Source organism: Strongylocentrotus purpuratus, unplaced genomic scaffold (genome assembly GCF_000002235.5).
Source record: "Strongylocentrotus purpuratus isolate Spur 01 unplaced genomic scaffold, Spur_5.0 spur5_scaffold_19, whole genome shotgun sequence".
NCBI lineage: Eukaryota > Metazoa > Echinodermata > Echinoidea > Camarodonta > Strongylocentrotidae > Strongylocentrotus > Strongylocentrotus purpuratus.
This window is the reverse complement of record NW_022145604.1, coordinates 30884450-30905085: the sequence shown is the minus strand read 5'-3', so window position 1 is coordinate 30905085 and position 20636 is coordinate 30884450. Positions and strand designations below refer to the sequence as shown.

General features: G+C 41.2%; 1 protein-coding gene across 5 annotated transcripts in view; it reads left to right on the top strand.

Moving 5' to 3' along the window:
- Positions 1 to 20636, top strand: part of LOC105443595 (ATP-citrate synthase) — a 55386-nt gene that overhangs the window by 15598 nt on the left and 19152 nt on the right. For 2 of the 5 annotated variants that reach the window (XM_030990867.1, XM_030990866.1), the window contains exons 6-18: positions 630 to 709; positions 1587 to 1714; positions 2591 to 2709; positions 3360 to 3558; positions 4791 to 4908; positions 5651 to 5796; positions 8354 to 8383; positions 10269 to 10319; positions 13414 to 13548; positions 14021 to 14127; positions 14547 to 14715; positions 18886 to 18990; positions 19782 to 19978. In XM_030990867.1, coding sequence (XP_030846727.1) covers positions 630 to 709; positions 1587 to 1714; positions 2591 to 2709; positions 3360 to 3558; positions 4791 to 4908; positions 5651 to 5796; positions 8354 to 8383; positions 10269 to 10319; positions 13414 to 13548; positions 14021 to 14127; positions 14547 to 14715; positions 18886 to 18990; positions 19782 to 19978 — 1584 coding nt within the window. The remainder of the gene's footprint in view (positions 1 to 629; positions 710 to 1586; positions 1715 to 2590; positions 2710 to 3359; positions 3559 to 4790; positions 4909 to 5650; positions 5797 to 8353; positions 8384 to 10268; positions 10320 to 13413; positions 13549 to 14020; positions 14128 to 14546; positions 14716 to 18885; positions 18991 to 19781; positions 19979 to 20636) is intronic. The other 3 variants (XM_030990868.1, XM_030990869.1, XM_030990870.1) reach the window with 3 other exon arrangements.

Below are 20636 nucleotides of genomic sequence, written 5' to 3'. Positions count from 1 at the left end.
CGCAAGTAGCTATAAGTAGTGCAGTGGGGATTTAAAAGAAAATCAAGAATTCTCCTTTGAATTAAAAGCTGCACAGTTGCATCATGAATCATTCTCTTTCTCATACCAATCATCAATTATGGGCAATACCATATCAGAAAATATGGATAATTTGACAGCACCATACAGGGTGTATGTAGAAATTTACCCTGCAAGTGAAGGCAAACTTCTTCAATATTCTCGAAAGTAATTCGATTCTTAAAAAAAAAAAATGCTCTCTCAAGTACATATCCTGTATTCAGTTTCAGCATATCCTAGTATAGCTCATTGCTTCATTGATGTGATGTGAGAAGCACAATGACTTAATGGCAATATTTGAATTCACACTTTGTTAGTGTGCACAGATTTACACAGGTGCAATAGATTTGAGTACATGACATCTGACATGGCCATGTACAGATGCACAGGTGTAATGTACAATTTGTCAATAACTTATTTTCTTACTCCATTTTTAAATGTTATTTTCCAATAGATTTCTAAAATGTAGATTGAAAAAGGTTTTCTCATTCTTTATTTATGTACCTGGTATAGGAAAATATGTTCTTTTTATAGACAATTTTATTTATCAATCAATGCTTACCTTTTTCCAGGATGGTGGCTGGTTTTGTGTTAGACCTGTATCAGCGGTTCCGTGACCTGTACTTCACATACCTGGAGATCAACCCACTGGGTGAGTCTGAATGAATAATAATATGATAATAAAAACCTAGGCTTCTATATAGCGCATTTCATCTTCAGAGAAAATAACAACACGCTTTACAATAATAAAACAACAAAATTACACAAAACTAATTATTCATGAACTAAAGAAATCAAAATAAGGACAGGATTAATCATAATCAATCATTTTCATCAATCAATTACAGTGAAATGAAAGCAAATTATGATAAAGTACAGTCATGTAATTAAATTTTGATGAAATACAATAATGCAGTTTAAATGACATCAGAAAGTGTTTTTAAACAAGTTGTCAAGTAAGGTTTCCGTTGTGATTTAAAGAAAGTTAAGTCTGTGATGGTTCAGAAGGTAGTGGGGAGAGAGTTCCAAAGACAAATAGGTGTGACACCCCTACACAGGCATTATGACGCCACTGTATTCCCATATGTGTACTTAGTGCCAAACTTCTGCTCACACTCACCAATAATAAATATTCAGGTTACCTGTAGGTCAAAATGCATATTAGAATTTGTTAGGTCTACAGCTTCAAAAATTGCTCAGAAAGATAAAGTAGGGTTGTAGTTTATAGTTCCTTGTGATTCATGCATGAGAACCTTTACGTTAACCAATCATTAATCTACATTTGCCACGCAATACCCAAGAGAGAAATGGGAACCCGCTAGGATGACAAAAGCCTTTGTGATAGTAATTTCCTATGCCTTCACTGTGACCATATGGTAGGAATTGGAGATGATGCACATTGTCTGGAATGAATCGATAAACGTGGTAATAATATCTGTAAAGCGATTAGAGACGGTATTCCGTATTAAGCGTTATAAAAATCCAGATTGTTATTATTATTATTCTGTCTGCTTTCTTCTCCTATCTAGTTGTGACTGATAAGGTCTATGTATTGGACCTTGCTGCTAAGATTGATGCTACTGCCGAGTACCTGTGCAAGGTTCAATGGGGAGACCTGGAATTCCCTCCTCCATTCGGAAGGGAAGCATTCCCTGAGGTGAGTAATCTATTTCTGTTTTTTTTGTTTGTTTGTTTTTTTCAAAGAAATTTTATTCAATTATTCTTGAGCAAAAACAAAGTACATGTTGTGACATATCGGTAAAACAAACTTTGTTACATCAGTTGCACATGTCTCTGTTTATCAAGTAATACATCAAAGTTTGTAGAAAGATAGAAAGAACCTGCTCATCTTCATAACAACCTTTAAGCTTCTTCTTAACAGAATTAAAGGATAGCCATTTTGGAAAGAGAGGCAGTCGGAGAGGACCCTAAAGCTGTTTCTCTTATCCTGTTGTAAATCATATGATGGACATGAAGTCGTTTGAATTTTCATGTGCACTTAGCATGATGTGTTTAGACGTCTACAAATTGTTGTGAATCTAATGGAGTTACAGTTAAGTTGATGCTTATCTACTCAAAAGAAAAAGAAGCCGGTATCTTCTTTCCTGGCAGCTCTTGTGAAAAACAGTTTATTGCTGTGAATCATTACAATGACACTGATGACAGTGGCAAGCCAAGTGAATAAAGACTGACTGGAGAGCTGCAATGTGAATTGTTTTGTTATTTCTATTTCTTGTTTTAATAATAATGGTAATTAAAAACAGTGCTTATAAAGCGCTTTCCACCAAAGTCTCTAAGCGCTATAACGAACAAAATACAATGATAAACAATTATATATGAAACAAAACAAAAAGAAAATGCAAATAAACCTACAAGTTACAATACATATGAAATATATATCAATGTGAACAGAGTCAATTAATCATCGAAAGCAATTTTGTTAACTCTATTTCCACAAATGCTGTATGAATCAGTCAATCTCTTTATTGTTTTCAATTTGACATTCCCAATCATTTTTTTTCTTGGTTTGTAGGAAGCATACATTGCAGACCTTGATGCTAAGAGTGGTGCATCCCTGAAGCTGACCATCTTGAATCCAGTCGGTCGTATCTGGACTATGGTGGCAGGAGGAGGTGCTTCAGTCATCTACAGGTTGGTTTGAATCGGTTTATACCGGTTGAATCTGGTTTTGACCAGTGCACAACATGAATATGACATCTTGTTTTCAGCAAAATTTCCTAATGAAATCATGGCATTAGGTGGAATAATAATAATAATGATAATAATCTTCGGTTCTTGTATATAGCGCATATCAAATTATAACGTCTCTGTGCGCTTCCAAAGAGCTTTGGAAATCATTACCGTGGCTTTAGCATGTCTGCCATTATGGCGCTCTAGCATTTCAAGGATTTGATATGGAACCAAAAGAATCATCTTATTACTCTAGTAAAATTATTGGTATTTGTCAAACTAACCTTCCTGTTTATTGGTATACAGATACATTTTTACATTCATTATTGGTTAATCCATGACACTTCAAAGAAATATCTTCCTTTTTTTATAGAAAATACTCTCAAGCTTCTAATTATCTTCAAACACTTATTGGGCTTTGCAAGAAAGTTGCAGTCAATTGCAAATCCCCAAAATCAAGCATAAGTCTTGTGATTAATTGCAAATATCAGTTGCACATTTTGCAACTTTCTTGCAATGCCCCATTAGTATCTTTACTTTCAATGCTGTTTGTTTCTCAAACCCCCATGCTAGCAGCCACTTTACCATTTGGTATATCTCTCTCCATCTAGTGACACCATATGTGACCTTGGTGGAGCAGCAGAGCTAGCAAACTACGGTGAGTACTCTGGCGCCCCCAGTGAGGGTCAGACGTACGAGTACGCCAAGACGATCCTCGGTCTGATGACCAGAGAGCAGCACCCTGACGGCAAGGTGCTTATCATCGGAGGAGGGATTGCTAACTTCACCAATGTCGCATCTACATTCAAGGTGAGTAATCCCTAGTACAGTCAAACCTGTCTATTAAAGACACTCAGTACTTAGCTCTCATAGGGAATTCAACACCGTTTGGGTGTTCACCCAATAAGAGGTGCTGTCAATCACCAGGATTAGCCTTCAGTTTCATGATCAGCAGGTCTTATGTAACGTACTGCGTTTTTCACCCATTCCCCCACATGGTAAAGTCATTATCTCACTTTTCCGTCAGCGAATTATTGCCTTCTGCACATGGAAACTGACGAAGGACTCCCTTTAAAGCGCTACTGCACTGCTTATAGCTACTTGCGCCCTCTATATAGCAAACAATGCCTAAGCGGTACCTGTTGGTTCCCCATGATTCTCTTTTTCTTGTGTTTATTGAGAGCTGATTTGATGAGATAACCACCTGTCAGTGACCTTGCAAGGTAGACAGGTGGCCTTTCTAGACAGGTTCTACCACACATTTCTTTCTTGATGGAGACAAAATATGTGGCCACTAAAGAGAGGTGGCCACTAAGACAGATTTGACTATATTATTATTCCTTAATTAGGCCCTCAGTCCAAGTTCAATTCTCTTCGCCGATGTGGCAAACATCTACATTCACAGTTCCAAGCTCCTGTTAAGTTGTATGCGTCTTAAAGGGATCTGGTAACTTTGTCTCAGATTCTGAAACAAAATTCTGGATTTGGCTCATGCTGCAATGATAATTATAAACCTTTAGGTCAGTCAGGAACTCTTTTTACAAGCCGATCGCCTGTCTGATTATCAAGATATTTATGATTGGAATTACAAAATTTGAAAACCGTTTACCAAACGGTTTTCAGAACACTACAGTCTTTTGGGGAATAGAGTATGGTAAAACCGGTCACTCAAAGATTTTTACTTTTTTGAGGCACTTCTTGATCATTTTGAAACGGGAATTGTTTTTAGGGCTTCAATATTACACCATATCACAGACACTGATAACACGTTGGGCCGTGTATCTCGGATTTAACATTGTTAAACGATTCCTTTAATGTGTACAGCTCATCTGTGCCATATACATGTAAAGATCTTCACATGTTGTGATGCTCCTGGCGCTGCCAGATTATTACCCTGGCTTTAGCAAGGCGGCCATTTCAGCGCTCTAGCATTTCAAGGAATCGATTCCTGCCAGTTGATCGTAGTCTTTGTGAAACTTTCCCCTGGTGTAAATTGCTTTGATGTGATTCATGAATGTATATCTTGTTGATTGATTCTTTAGGGCATTGTGAAAGCTCTAAAGCAGTTCCGTGAGAAGCTGATTGAGTTCAGGGTGTCTATCTATGTGAGACGAGGAGGGCCTAACTACCAAGAGGGTCTACGAGTCATGAGAGAGCTGGGTAAGATATAACATACCGGTAGTCACCTTACACGGGGGTGTTTCATAAAGCTGTTCGTAAAGTTACACATGACTTTACAAACTCTTTATGAAACACCCCCCAGATCATACAATCTTGGCCTATTGTATAAAACTTACCAATGATGGTAACTTTGTCATCAATGGCAACTACCATGGTAACAGGGCTCAACAGCCAATCAAAATCAAGGTTTCCATGGTAGTTACCATTGATGGCAAAGTTACCCTCAATGGTAAGTTTTGTGCAACGGGCCCTGGAGTCAAATCAATCTAAAGTGGTATAGAAAGCAAGGAAACGGTTGCCCAGTGAAGTATTCTTCTAAGAAATACGGCTTCCAAGTTTGTTATTTACTATTTGATTTCAAATTAAAGTAGAATACTTTTTAATTTAAGATATTTATTTGAATTCATCCATTTATATTGTCTTTGCTTGTGTGATTTAGCAAATGTTAAGTAATACACATAAATGGATGGATTGATGGATTGTCCTTCTCTAGGTGGCAGCCAGTCTGGATGTTGCTCTTTGAAAGAAAGAAACATCTGAAATGCTCTTTCTACTTCATAAGATTCAAATATATTGTATTCTTTTGTCAGAGATGGAGACTCACATGACAGCCAATTTTTAGTATGACTCGGGGAAGGCGGCAGGAAGGCTCTGAAACACTCCCTATCAGTTCCATGATGTAAATTAATGTTTTAAATCTATATTGTGTTTCTTGTCACAGGTGGAAACCTTGGTGTTCCCATGTATGTGTTTGGTACTGAGACTCACATGACAGCCATTGTAGGCATGGCTCTAGGTAAGAGGGAAGTCCCTGAAACACCTCCTACAGACTCCACCACAGCCAGCTTCCTGCTCTCCGGAAGTGCGGTAAGAACACAATTAATCAAGTTTTATTCTATAGGAGGACTAATGAATTGTAGAAATCAGGGCCCAAACTGACAGCATATCAAAGTCTGTGAGATATCAACTGCTGAACCTTGGGTTCATATGAAAATCTTTGACTCAACAAGCATGTGAACAATTAATCCATGCATTAATCTCATCTCGCTTAGACTTTTGTAATTCTATTCTAATTGGACTCACCAAACAGCAGCAAGACAGACTGCGATCCATCCAAAATTCCAGTGCAAGACTGCTTACTTTCACACCAAGAATGTCCTCTCTTCACGCTCTATGGCCCAAATTCACAAAGCAAGGTTTGAGCTCAAACCTCCTTTTGTTACGCCAAACCTCCTTTTGTTATTTACAAACCTGGTTTGTAAATAACAAAAGGAGGTTTGGCGTAACAAAAGGAGGTTTGAGCTCAAACCTTGCTTTGTGAATTCGGGCCTATAAGTTCGCACTATTATTATCATTATTACGTAGGTGCCATTAATCACCTCAAATCCTTTCTAGGTAACCTTGATTTCTTGCCAGTCTGCCTCGATTGCAACTTAAGATCATACAGATACTGATGAGCTTTGACTTGATGAATTTTTAAGCACAGCTTTAGTCTGTTGCAAAGTCCAATTCTTTATAAAGTTTCTAAAACTTTCTTGATGATAAGAGGTTGGTGAAGTTTCTTTTGCAAGAGTTCTAGTACTTTACAGTAATACTGGCCTATATTCAAATTCAAATTCAAACTTAATTGAATTTAATCCAAACAGATAGGATCATTCTCTAACAAGCTCTAACAGGCACTTGCTATTTGCAGCCTTAAGGTTTTTTATGATATTTGTGGTTGTTAGACATTAGTACCTTATTTTCTTAAAGCTTAGTACACATTTTAACTAGATATGGACAGGCGTAAGCGTTGCTGTAACACGGTTGCATTAGATAGCGTAGAAGGTTTTTTAATTCATTTTGTAAGGATAGATGCTGTATTCTTTTGCATGAATATAAACATAATTTTTTTAATTAATCCAGATGCTTGGATTATGCATTAACATCTTCGAGATTCATTACTTTAACAGCTTTTTCATGAGGCTCAGCTTATAACTTTCTATCAAAAAATAGGATGATATAGTGCAGATGATTAAAGTGATTCAAGAGATTGGTTTTAATCATTTTGTGATAACAAACATTATGTCTACAAAATTTCCATTGAGTTAAATTTGCAGCTCATGATACGTGGCACATCATGTTTAAAAATAAAAACAATTAAATGCTCCAATAAAGTTTAGTCACTAAAGTGTCATTTAATATTTGTTTTACCATGCCTCATGTGAAAAAAGAACACAATGCAATGTCCATATAAGGTTAATTAATTCATGATATGAACAGAGAGTTTACATTGTGTAGCTTTCATCCCTAAGCATCTTTCCATTTCTTGGATCACAATGACAATGTTTGTGTAAACATGTAATTAGGCTGATCAGTTTGGGCAAATCCAAATTGATAAAAAAAAAAAAATTTGCTGTTATAATACTCTTTAGAAATGATAAACCCCCATTGATTTCCTATTTAAACTACAGGTTTTTCCAGAGGTGAGACAAAGTGTTATACTGTATATGATATTGAATAATCTTTGATCGGAATACTTGGGTATATCGCACAAGTTGATGCACACCACATGAGATGTAGACGAGTGCAATAATAGGGACTTTTAGATTTCCACGAAGACAATGTGGATTGCTACGATCGACGTCCTTTTAATGCACTGCCTTGAATGGAAGTCACACGTATCAGTCCACGCAAATCTAAAAGTCCCTATTGTCAAAGTGAACGAGATATACCCTTGGATCACACAATGGAAACGCACTCAATATATATATATATATATATATATATATATATATATATACATATCTACACATTGTTATGAATTCATCACTTTTTCACAACTATATACAAACATTTTGTACATTTAAACATATATAAATATTTTCTGGTAACTTTCACATAAATTAAAGGAGTATTTTAAAAGGCATAATCAGTCATTGATTTTTCACTGTCTTACATGATTACACTTACATTGATTGCATTGTTTGAGCTGTGCTCATCTGAATGCATGTGTGCATAAGCCATGATATAGCCCTATGTACTTCATACTCATTAGGATTTATTTATTGAATTACAATACACATTGGCTCAGTGGTAGAGCAGTGGTCTCATAACTAGGAGGTCCAAAGTCAATGCGTTAGTGCCCTTTGGTGATGCATTAATTCCCATTACCAAGAACCTAGGAGAGGACTTAAAACCATCAGTCCCCTGGTTGCTTACTTACTAGCATACACATGCTAAGGTAGCAGCCAGGCAAACACAAACCACCAAACAACAAACCACCAATCAATATATTTTTGTGATGCTGATGGTTTCAAGTGAACACCTCAGAGCACAGACAGAATAACAAAAATTCACTTCACAAAGATTGAAAACGGTATATCAGTAAATATCCCTATTGTTTGATTATTTACCTCTGTAAGTCCCATCTTTTCTTCAACAGTTTTTACCCCAACCAGCAGAAACCCAGGGTGTAAGTAGATAGAAACACACATAGCTACATGTAGCTAGCACTGTGGTATACTGATCTCTAAACGCTTTATATTCCTCTCTCTCTCTCTCTCTCTCTCTGAATTCTCAATTAACTCCTGGTATTACACATGTAGGCTATAGGCTATAGAAAGGCTCTTCTTTTTTTCCTAAATTTGTGTACACGCCCTCTGTCTTTCTGATTCTGATAACTCTGCTTCCTATCTTTCAGTAATATCTACTTGGCAAAACTTTTGAAATTAACAATTAACTTTTCCAATTTGTCATACTATGTGGCAATTATGTGTCTGAAGTGCTAAACTTATTACTCTGATTAATCAATAAACCTAAGAAGTTTTCTTTGCTCCCAGCTACTTTTATTAGAAAAGGAATCCAGTATCACATAGCATTATTACATTTGTCATTTTCAATCGTCGTGTGCTGTAATTCCAGAAATGTTAATGACATGAAACATTCACCAGACGATGCATAAAAGTTGGTGTTTTATTTGTCAGTTGGTTTGATTTATTTCGCGGCATGACATTTTGCGTGCTTGAAATTTCTATAAAATTTGCCACTATATCATGCACATGAATTTTCTAGTTTATCAGTATATGCCATTGCATGAGGTCTACTTCATGTACACAGTTACACACTGTAGGTCATCACATTGTATCTTCACATGTTTCTCCATGTTAATCTTGAAAAAGCATATAAAACATATTTATCTTTATGTAATTCACCAATTCCTGTTTATTCAATATATATGTTATACTTTAGATATGAAATTTGTGAGTCACATAATTTGTTTAAAGACCACTGGTGTAAATATTCTAGGTCATTATATTGTACTGTAGATTTTCACATGCCTCATAATAACTAAACATTGCACTGTTGAGTATATTGTATTTTCATCTCAGAAAAGTGACCTAGTATGACTCTTTTTATATTCCTATGTTATTCACCAACTAGTTATCTTTTCTTTTATGTAGTATACCTTAGACATCAATTCATCTGTACTTTGTAAAGCAGATTATTATTCTTTTAAAGAGTACAAGTTGTTTTGAATGTCTATGAAACAGTTTTAAGGATTATACACAGGAAACATACCTGTAATGTTTCAAAACTTGCATCCATCTGTTTTAGAATACCAGTAGTGCTTAGTTTATTACATCAGTCCTGTCAGTTAGTTGACCTATCTACACGTATTTCTGAATTCATCCAGTAGTATAGCTCTTTTATTGTAGCTTCAAAGTATATTAAGTATGATATTAATGGAATAAAATCATGCAAGTAGAGATGCATTCGATTTAATAGTACAACATTTTAGCAAATTATTGTATAGAGTTCATAGTAATTTGTTCACCAACTTATATAGAAAGGACATGTGTATTGAGAACTATGAATACTACTTGTGAAAGTAAAAAAAAATATTTTTAGTGATGTATAAAACAAGGTATGCACCAACCACACATGGACCTGTACGTGCACCTGTACATGTCTGCGCCTGTGACCTGACATGAAGAAGGTCATAGTATGAAGCCAGAAAGAAAAAAGAAAAGAAAAACAGATACATTGAGAAAAGTGAGAAATGTACCAGTCCTTGTTTTTTACTGAATGTAATCATCGAAGCAGTAGGAAATTGACTTTTCAAGCTCTCGGCTAAGAGTTTTAATTGAGTTCAATCCATGCTCTGTGCGTACACCATCACACATTTGTCTCTTTTCACCAAGGTGTGTTACCTGGGTACCTGGCAATGCTGGGGTAATAATGAGTTCTGCACCTGCATGAAGAACACGCTACTTGGTTAATATAAAGACCACATTTTTATGAATACTTAATATTTTTCACTGAATAAGTTTGTAGAATTATTGATGTTTGAATGACAGGTACCTGCAGGGGCAAGCAAGAGTGCTCCAGAGCTTGGAGCTACCGCCAAAGTCAGTATTTTACTCCTTCAAGAGAATGAAAGCATTTTGATATCCACTCCTGCACACCACACCTAGCTTACAGACAGAATGAGCCCCTCCCTCTTCTCCCCCTCCTCCCTCCTCTCCTCCCCTCTTCCTCCTCTTACTCTCTCTCTCTCGCTCTCTCTCTCTCTCTCTCTCTCTCTCTTTCTCTCTCTTTTTTTCTCTCTCTCTCTCTCTCTCTCTCTTTCTCTAAAATTCATTTAATATCACTTCTCACTCCCTCCTACTCTAATTGTCAGTATAATATGGTTCCATGGATGAAGTTATATACATAATCTTTGGAGGAAAAAAAATATATAGCCAAGCTTGAGACAATTAAAGATCATGGTATGAAAATACATTTGGGAGATCCTAGTCCACTGGATAGGTTGAAAAATCATAGGTACTTTGCAAATTAACGAACTATCAGACATATATGAAGAGCTCGGTTCCAAAAGGTACTACATTTTTGTTTGCATTAATGTACACATTTCCAGTGCCTTCATACACTGCCACGTCAAAAAAAATCTGAATTTCCCATAAAAAAGTACAAATTGGCATTTAAAATTCAGTTAGGTTCCAAAAGGCACTATATTCTTACAAGTCATGCATTGTAAATTGCATACAGTATGCAATATTTTTCGGTTCCAAGAAGTACTACATCCTGTTTCGGTTCCAAAAGGTACTACATCCACAGAAATTAAAAAAACATAACTTCATGAAAAATATTTTTGCAGACTTAGATTTGTGTAAATATTGGTTATATACTTGTCTCATACAATAGTATAATCAGCCAAAGTATCATTCCAAACTGACATTGCTAACTATGATAATTACAAAAATCATGTTTTGTCAGAACTTGGATTATGTACACTGTAGTACCTATGGAACCGAGCACTTCATACAGTATCTGTGAAATGGGGGAATTTGAGAAGGAGAAGGGGAAGGGAGAGGACTCGTTCTGTCTAGTCTTCCATTTCAAGTTGTTGAATTGCTTTTATATTCTTTGTTTTGAACTTGTTGCATTTTGTTTTTCATGTTGAGTTATTTGAAAACCTAAATCGAAAAGGCGTAGATATTTATTTTACATCACTCTAGCTGTTTCATTATTGTGTTATCACATTTATTCAGTTCCCACTTGTTACTTGTTTAATAGATGATGTATTATCATTGCTGTTAAACAATGTTATCTGAATGTACTGTATTCCTATTATTAACCGCTTTTGCCCCTTCCCCCAGCCCCCCCCCCCCCAATTTTTTAATTTCAATTATGAAATTGGGTACAAGTGTCTTTTCTATAGCATCTCCTCTCTCTAAAGCAAGAGCTATAAATAGAAAATCTCAAACAAAAAATAATTTTGAAGGAAGGTGCAAAGAAAGAGAAAAGATCCCATCCTGAATTTTCAATGCTAACATTTAAAATCAGAAATTGTAATTTTTGATGAAATCAATGAGAGGGAAATGAGGGAAATCTTATCTGTCTTTTGGCTCAATAGTACTTCCATAATTATGTAAGTATTCAATTCTGGAAAATTCTTGGTTTTAATCAATGGTTTATTTCATCATCTTTGAGAAGGTTAATCTTTACTATTCTAAATACAAATTTTGAAAGTCCTACTTTTTTAAGGGTTTGACAAGTTGAGATATCCTGGCAACATTTCAATTCTGGCTTACACACAAACTATATATCTCTCTCTCCTAGCTTTGCGTTTCGCCTCATCAAATTGTGTATTTGTAGTTTCAGATTGTTTATTTGCTCTTTGTTTTCAGTACCATTTCTCATAAGAATTCATTTTTTATTCAAATCACTACTGTGTACCTGTAATAAAATTTGTTCAATCTCTATATTAATTTGTTTTTAGAATATTTTATTCTTCATTCAGTTTTGTTATTAAATTTCTTCTTTTACCTGAAAATGAACATTTGTGCAACTTCTGGCATATTGTGTTAAATTTTTTTGAGACAAGATGCATAAGTTTCATGCTACTTATATTAGTTTCACTATCTTAAACTGGTTGTTTGTAAGGAAAAGTACTAAAGTAGGCTATTTTGTGAATTCTAGATGCAGTTTTGTAGAAGAAAAAAAATGTATTATTTGTTTCAAATTCTCTGGATTTTGATAATTGTACATATCTTTGTAAGATATGTGGTTTGCTTTTCTATAACATAATTTTCTTTCTGTCACTTTGTTTATACCTGTTTGACTTTTAACTCACCTTTTTGTGTACCATATTTTGTATTTAACACTTTCTTGTTCCAATCTTATTTACTCTTGTCTTTTTGCATTGTTTACCTGCCATTTGCTTGATTTATTTTACTCTAACATTTTGATCTTTGTTCTTCTTTATATTACTATTCGCATGATATATACAAAACAATTTGCATTTTTTGGCATATTTAACTTTGCTTTTATGATGTGAATTATGTGCAGTTTTTTCACAAAATTATTTTTATTTGTATGATACCCAGTATGCTATGTGAACTGTTAATCATAGTTGATTATATTATATTGTTGTTTCCTTCAAAATTTTCATGAATTTAGTTAATGTTGGAAATAGATCTTTTTATGATGTGTTTGTAGCATCCAAAATGTATATCCTTTAAAATACATAAACAAGCAATTTTTGAAATTTTCCTGTTAATGTTTCAGAAAGTTCAAAATTCTGTACAGATATAATTCTATACTTTGTTATGGTTTCAACTACATGTAGTATAAAGATTAATGATGAAAAAAGACAAGGAAAGTTTGTCACATTAATATTGAACTGGAAGTCCGCAAAAGGAAATTTCTACGGCCCTCAGGGAGAAACAGTACTGATTACTGATGAGGCTAAATTTGCTAAACAAGACAACATTTATTATCATTATTCAGTCAAACCTGCTTTAGTGACCACCGGTCTCCAAAGGCCACTTTTTGTTTTCCTTTGAAAATGGTTTCTCATTGAACATGTACAGCAGGCACCTATCTACAAAGACCACCTGCCTCTAAAGACCACTTTTCTTGTCTCCCTTGGGTGGTCTTTACAGACAGGTTTCACTGTATAATGACTGATTGGTGTCATATTGTCTTTCTGTCTTGTAGGCATCACCAGTAGTTGCTCGTAAAGAGAAGTCTGCCTCTGATACTGATGGTGTCAAGGTCACTAGACCCCTCGCAGGAGTAAGTGGAGCGGGAGCTGCGTCTGGCTTCAGGACACTTTTCACTAACACCACCAAGGTAAGAACTCTCTTCCTGCAGAGAGAACTGTTGACAAATGGTCTTTTCTTCAGCCATGTCTTATATGCTGTGGTTAGTAAAAATAGCTGCTGGGGCACAATAATAAGCATATTTCGCTTCACTTTCTTTATCTTATGACACACATATAAGTGAGTATGTGTGAGATCTTTGTTGCACACATATATTTTTGTTTATAATAATCCGTCTTGGTATAGCGCATAACACGTTATGATAAAGATAAAGTTGGCTAAAGAGTGCACAGTGCATATAAAGGAATAATCCTACTGTGCTGGGGTATTATCATTTGCCAATCTTCATCAAAGGCTACATTCACTCTGAAGTTCTTTGAATTCTTGCATGCTTTTATTAGCTATGGTTGTGGTAGTAGTAGCATTCACAAACAGGCACTTCTTTTATCCAATTCTTGTAATTGATCATTAATATTAATATTCCTATCTTTTTATCCCTTTAGTCGTTCATCTTTGGAATGCAGCCTAGAGCTGTTCAGGGTATGTTGGACTTTGATCACTCCTGCAGACGAGATGAACCCTCCGTTGTTGGTATGATCTATCCATTCAGGTGAGCTTGCATGGTGATGTAGATATACATCTCCCCCCCCCCCCCCCTCTCTGTCACAAGCCTACTGTATAACATTCATATGATTTTAGGTGTCGGGTGTTAGGTGTTAAATAGGTCAATGATTATAGAGTTGGGTGAGGGGGGGGGGGGGGGGGGGTAAACCCTGGTGTAGTGGTACACCTGCACACCCCTAATCAGTCATACCAGGAGGAGAAACCATATGGTCACAATGATTAAGTTCTTTTTCCCCCTCCCAGGCACAGGTCATGCCAAATAATTATTTTATAATGATTATAATATGTTTAATGGTCTTTGCATATTTAAACATTTAACCATTGATTTCTTTTGAAGAATTGCTTTACAGAATGCCTGACACTCGTTGCCTGTTATCATTTCTTTTTTCTTTTTTTGTTCTTTAGTGGTGACCACAAGCAGAAGTTTTACTGGGGTCACAAAGAGATCTTGATCCCAGTCTACAAGTCCATGGCTAAAGCTATGAAGACACACCCTGATGTAGATGTCGTCATCAACTTTGCTTCTCTCAGATCAGCGTACGATAGCACTGTAGAGGTCTTGACATATCCTCAGGTCAGTCTCTTCTCTCTTTTTTGTTCTTACTCTCTTTACTGCTACACTCATATTTTGGGGGTATCCTAGTGGTAGTTCTAGATGTGGTAGTAGAGGTAACAGTGGTAGTGGAAGTAGTAGTGGTGGCTGGGGTAGTAGTAGTAGTAGTAGTAGTAGTAGTAGTAGTAGTATAAATAATAGTAGCAGTAGTAGCAGTAGTTATAAAAGAAGTAGTAGCAGTAGTCATAATAGTAACAGTATAAGCAGGAAGTAGTAGTAGCAGTAGTTATAAAAGAAGTAGTAGCAGTAGTAGTAGTAGTAGTAGTAGTAGTAGTAGTAGTAGTAGCAGCAGCAGCAGCAGCAGCAGCAGCAGCAGCAGCAGCAGCAGCAGCAGCAGCAGCAGCAGCAGCAGCAGCAGCAGCAGCAGCAGCAGCAGCAGCAGCAGCAGCAGCAGCAGCAGCAGCAGCAGCAGCAGCAGCAGCAGCAGCAGCAGCAGCAGCAGCAGCAGCAGCAGCAGCAGCAGCAGCAGCAGCAGCAGCAGCAGCAGCAGCAGCAGCAGCAGCAGCAGCAGCAGCAGCAGCAGCAGCAGCAGCAGCAGCAGCAGCAGCAGCAGCAGCAGCAGCAGCAGCAGCAGCAGCAGCAGCAGCAGCAGCAGCAGCAGCAGCAGCAGCAGCAGCAGCAGCAGCAGCAGCAGCAGCAGCAGCAGCAGCAGCAGCAGCAGCAGCAGCAGCAGCAGCAGCAGCAGCAGCAGCAGCAGCAGCAGCAGCAGCAGCAGCAGCAGCAGCAGCAGCAGCAGCAGCAGCAGCAGCAGCAGCAGCAGCAGCAGCAGCAGCAGCAGCAGCAGCAGCAGCAGCAGCAGCAGCAGCAGCAGCAGCAGCAGCAGCAGCAGCAGCAGCAGCAGCAGCAGCAGCAGCAGCAGCAGCAGCAGCAGCAGCAGCAGCAGCAGCAGCAGCAGCAGCAGCAGCAGCAGCAGCAGCAGCAGCAGCAGCAGCAGCAGCAGCAGCAGCAGCAGCAGCAGCAGCAGCAGCAGCAGCAGCAGCAGCAGCAGCAGCAGCAGCAGCAGCAGCAGCAGCAGCAGCAGCAGCAGCAGCAGCAGCAGCAGCAGCAGCAGCAGCAGCAGCAGCAGCAGCAGCAGCAGCAGCAGCAGCAGCAGCAGCAGCAGCAGCAGCAGCAGCAGCAGCAGCAGCAGCAGCAGCAGCAGCAGCAGCAGCAGCAGCAGCAGCAGCAGCAGCAGCAGCAGCAGCAGCAGCAGCAGCAGCAGCAGCAGCAGCAGCAGCAGCAGCAGCAGCAGCAGCAGCAGCAGCAGCAGCAGCAGCAGCAGCAGCAGCAGCAGCAGCAGCAGCAGCAGCAGCAGCAGCAGCAGCAGCAGCAGCAGCAGCAGCAGCAGCAGCAGCAGCAGCAGCAGCAGCAGCAGCAGCAGCAGCAGCAGCAGCAGCAGCAGCAGCAGCAGCAGCAGCAGCAGCAGCAGCAGCAGCAGCAGCAGCAGCAGCAGCAGCAGCAGCAGCAGCAGCAGCAGCAGCAGCAGCAGCAGCAGCAGCAGCAGCAGCAGCAGCAGCAGCAGCAGCAGCAGCAGCAGCAGCAGCAGCAGCAGCAGCAGCAGCAGCAGCAGCAGCAGCAGCAGCAGCAGCAGCAGCAGCAGCAGCAGCAGCAGCAGCAGCAGCAGCAGCAGCAGCAGCAGCAGCAGCAGCAGCAGCAGCAGCAGCAGCAGCAGCAGCAGCAGCAGCAGCAGCAGCAGCAGCAGCAGCAGCAGCAGCAGCAGCAGCAGCAGCAGCAGCAGCAGCAGCAGCAGCAGCAGCAGCAGCAGCAGCAGCAGCAGCAGCAGCAGCAGCAGCAGCAGCAGCAGCAGCAGCAGCAGCAGCAGCAGCAGCAGCAGCAGCAGCAGCAGCAGCAGCAGCAGCAGCAGCAGCAGCAGCAGCAGCAGCAGCAGCAGCAGCAGCAGCAGCAGCAGCAGCAGCAGCAGCAGCAGCAGCAGCAGCAGCAGCAGCAGCAGCAGCAGCAGCAGCAGCAGCAGCAGCAGCAGCAGCAGCAGCAGCAGCAGCAGCAGCAGCAGCAGCAGCAGCAGCAGCAGCAGCAGCAGCAGCAGCAGCAGCAGCAGCAGCAGCAGCAGCAGCAGCAGCAGCAGCAGCAGCAGCAGCAGCAGCAGCAGCAGCAGCAGCAGCAGCAGCAGCAGCAGCAGCAGCAGCAGCAGCAGCAGCAGCAGCAGCAGCAGCAGCAGCAGCAGCAGCAGCAGCAGCAGCAGCAGCAGCAGCAGCAGCAGCAGCAGCAGCAGCAGCAGCAGCAGCAGCAGCAGCAGCAGCAGCAGCAGCAGCAGCAGCAGCAGCAGCAGCAGCAGCAGCAGCAGCAGCAGCAGCAGCAGCAGCAGCAGCAGCAGCAGCAGCAGCAGCAGCAGCAGCAGCAGCAGCAGCAGCAGCAGCAGCAGCAGCAGCAGCAGCAGCAGCAGCAGCAGCAGCAGCAGCAGCAGCAGCAGCAGCAGCAGCAGCAGCAGCAGCAGCAGCAGCAGCAGCAGCAGCAGCAGCAGCAGCAGCAGCAGCAGCAGCAGCAGCAGCAGCAGCAGCAGCAGCAGCAGCAGCAGCAGCAGCAGCAGCAGCAGCAGCAGCAGCAGCAGCAGCAGCAGCAGCAGCAGCAGCAGCAGCAGCAGCAGCAGCAGCAGCAGCAGCAGCAGCAGCAGCAGCAGCAGCAGCAGCAGCAGCAGCAGCAGCAGCAGCAGCAGCAGCAGCAGCAGCAGCAGCAGCAGCAGCAGCAGCAGCAGCAGCAGCAGCAGCAGCAGCAGCAGCAGCAGCAGCAGCAGCAGCAGCAGCAGCAGCAGCAGCAGCAGCAGCAGCAGCAGCAGCAGCAGCAGCAGCAGCAGCAGCAGCAGCAGCAGCAGCAGCAGCAGCAGCAGCAGCAGCAGCAGCAGCAGCAGCAGCAGCAGCAGCAGCAGCAGCAGCAGCAGCAGCAGCAGCAGCAGCAGCAGCAGCAGCAGCAGCAGCAGCAGCAGCAGCAGCAGCAGCAGCAGCAGCAGCAGCAGCAGCAGCAGCAGCAGCAGCAGCAGCAGCAGCAGCAGCAGCAGCAGCAGCAGCAGCAGCAGCAGCAGCAGCAGCAGCAGCAGCAGCAGCAGCAGCAGCAGCAGCAGCAGCAGCAGCAGCAGCAGCAGCAGCAGCAGCAGCAGCAGCAGCAGCAGCAGCAGCAGCAGCAGCAGCAGCAGCAGCAGCAGCAGCAGCAGCAGCAGCAGCAGCAGCAGCAGCAGCAGCAGCAGCAGCAGCAGCAGCAGCAGCAGCAGCAGCAGCAGCAGCAGCAGCAGCAGCAGCAGCAGCAGCAGCAGCAGCAGCAGCAGCAGCAGCAGCAGCAGCAGCAGCAGCAGCAGCAGCAGCAGCAGCAGCAGCAGCAGCAGCAGCAGCAGCAGCAGCAGCAGCAGCAGCAGCAGCAGCAGCAGCAGCAGCAGCAGCAGCAGCAGCAGCAGCAGCAGCAGCAGCAGCAGCAGCAGCAGCAGCAGCAGCAGCAGCAGCAGCAGCAGCAGCAGCAGCAGCAGCAGCAGCAGCAGCAGCAGCAGCAGCAGCAGCAGCAGCAGCAGCAGCAGCAGCAGCAGCAGCAGCAGCAGCAGCAGCAGCAGCAGCAGCAGCAGCAGCAGCAGCAGCAGCAGCAGCAGCAGCAGCAGCAGCAGCAGCAGCAGCAGCAGCAGCAGCAGCAGCAGCAGCAGCAGCAGCAGCAGCAGCAGCAGCAGCAGCAGCAGCAGCAGCAGCAGCAGCAGCAGCAGCAGCAGCAGCAGCAGCAGCAGCAGCAGCAGCAGCAGCAGCAGCAGCAGCAGCAGCAGCAGCAGCAGCAGCAGCAGCAGCAGCAGCAGCAGCAGCAGCAGCAGCAGCAGCAGCAGCAGCAGCAGCAGCAGCAGCAGCAGCAGCAGCAGCAGCAGCAGCAGCAGCAGCAGCAGCAGCAGCAGCAGCAGCAGCAGCAGCAGCAGCAGCAGCAGCAGCAGCAGCAGCAGCAGCAGCAGCAGCAGCAGCAGCAGCAGCAGCAGCTATAAAAGAAGTAGTAGCAGTAGTCATAATTGTAACAGTATAAGTTGTAGTAGTAGTAGTAGTAGTAGCAGCAGCAGCAGTAGTAATAATACAAGCAGTAACAGTATAAGTAGTAGTAGTATAGTAGTGGGACTCAAACCGCAGACTATGTGATGCACAGTCCGTTGACAAGTAATGTGTGTTTTCATCTCATGTATAGATCAAAACCATAGCTATCATTGCTGAGGGTATCCCTGAGAACAAGACTCGTATCCTCATAGACATGGCCAACAAGAAGAGCGTCACTATCATCGGACCTGCTACGGTAAGATCAACACCTTCTCTCTAATTCAGATTAATTGATTGATTGATTCAAATTTTTTCCATTTCATTTCAATTCTTTGCACAATAAAGAACATAGTTGACAAAGTAACTTCAAAATTATGAAATGAAACAGGAACCTACTGGAAAGCATAGCTTGTTTTTTGTAGGCTCCCAAGAATAAATATAATAAAAATGAACATTATTTTCATAAATCATTGAAAAGTGTGTTAGTAATCACAGTAAAATAGATATAATATAGTAACATATTTTCATTAACCATTTTAAAGTGTTTAAATTATCAAAATATTTGAAAGAACAGAATGACAGAAACTAGGAAGTCCTCTTTAATTTAGTGTAATCACCTCAAATAATGATAAGGAATTTTGCCATGGTTTGTAGAGATATCAACCCAGTCTTGAAAGAGGAACTGTATGTTGAATATCAAACCTACCAGAAAATATTTGACCTGATATGAGATAATCTCTTCAGATGAATGTTAAAGGTTTTAATATCTCTTTATATCTCACTACCGGGTATCTTATCTTCGGTCTACAAGCTTATATGCATTATTTTATGATAAATTGTTTTGTGATTATCCTAGGTTGGAGGCATCAAGTCTGGTTGCTTCAAGATTGGTAACACCGGTGGGATGTTGGATAACATCCTCTCCTCCAAGCTCTACCGTCCAGGCAGTGTTGCTTTCATCTAACAGTTGTATCTTGTCTCTATGCCTTTGGGTCCTATCTTCAGTCTATCTGTATTAACATGTTAATACGTCTTTGTCTATCCTAGGTTGGAGGCATCAAGCCTGGTTGCTTCAAGATTGGTAACACCGGTGGAATGTTGGATAACATCCTCTCCTCCAAGCTCTACCGTCCAGGCAGTGTGTCCTACGTTTCTAGATCAGGAGGAATGTCCAATGAGCTCAACAACATCATCTCCAGGAATGCGGATGGTGTCTATGAAGGTGTTGCCATTGGAGGAGACAGGTTAGGAAACAACTTCATGCTTAGATGCTGCTTCGGCTTGCATGGTGATGTAGATATACAGTAGGCTTGCGGTTGCACTATGTGAGAGAGGTTTAATATCTCACTCCCGACAACGGATAGTCAACCTGTTAGAAATGTTGAGCCACTCCTACCACCCATCCTCTCCAACCGGCGCTATAAACACTCTCAAGAAAGAAAGATTACAAAGAGTCCTTTTCAGGACTCCCCAATCCTCCTCCTCTCTCACATGGTGCAACTGCAAGCTCACTGTATAACCAGCGTTATTAATGATAAAGATGTTTCATGTACACGTTTCATGGCATTGTTTAAGAATGTTTCCAGTTTTATAAATCTGAAATGCATGGCCCTACGTGTTCTCAGTGACTGTGATATGGTGTAATATTGAAGCCCTAGAAAAATTGCGCTTCAAAATGATCATGAAGTGCTTCTGAAAAGTAAAAATCTTATAAAAAAACGTTTGGAAACAGTTTTTTGACATTTTAAATTTTTTGATAATCAAACATGTGATTGGCTTTTAAAAGTCAAGGGATTTGTTTTTATATTTATGATTGCAACATGAGCTAACTCCAGGATTTTGTTTAGAATCAGAGGCAAAGCTACATACATGTATTACCTTTAAATACAAATCAGGGGTGTT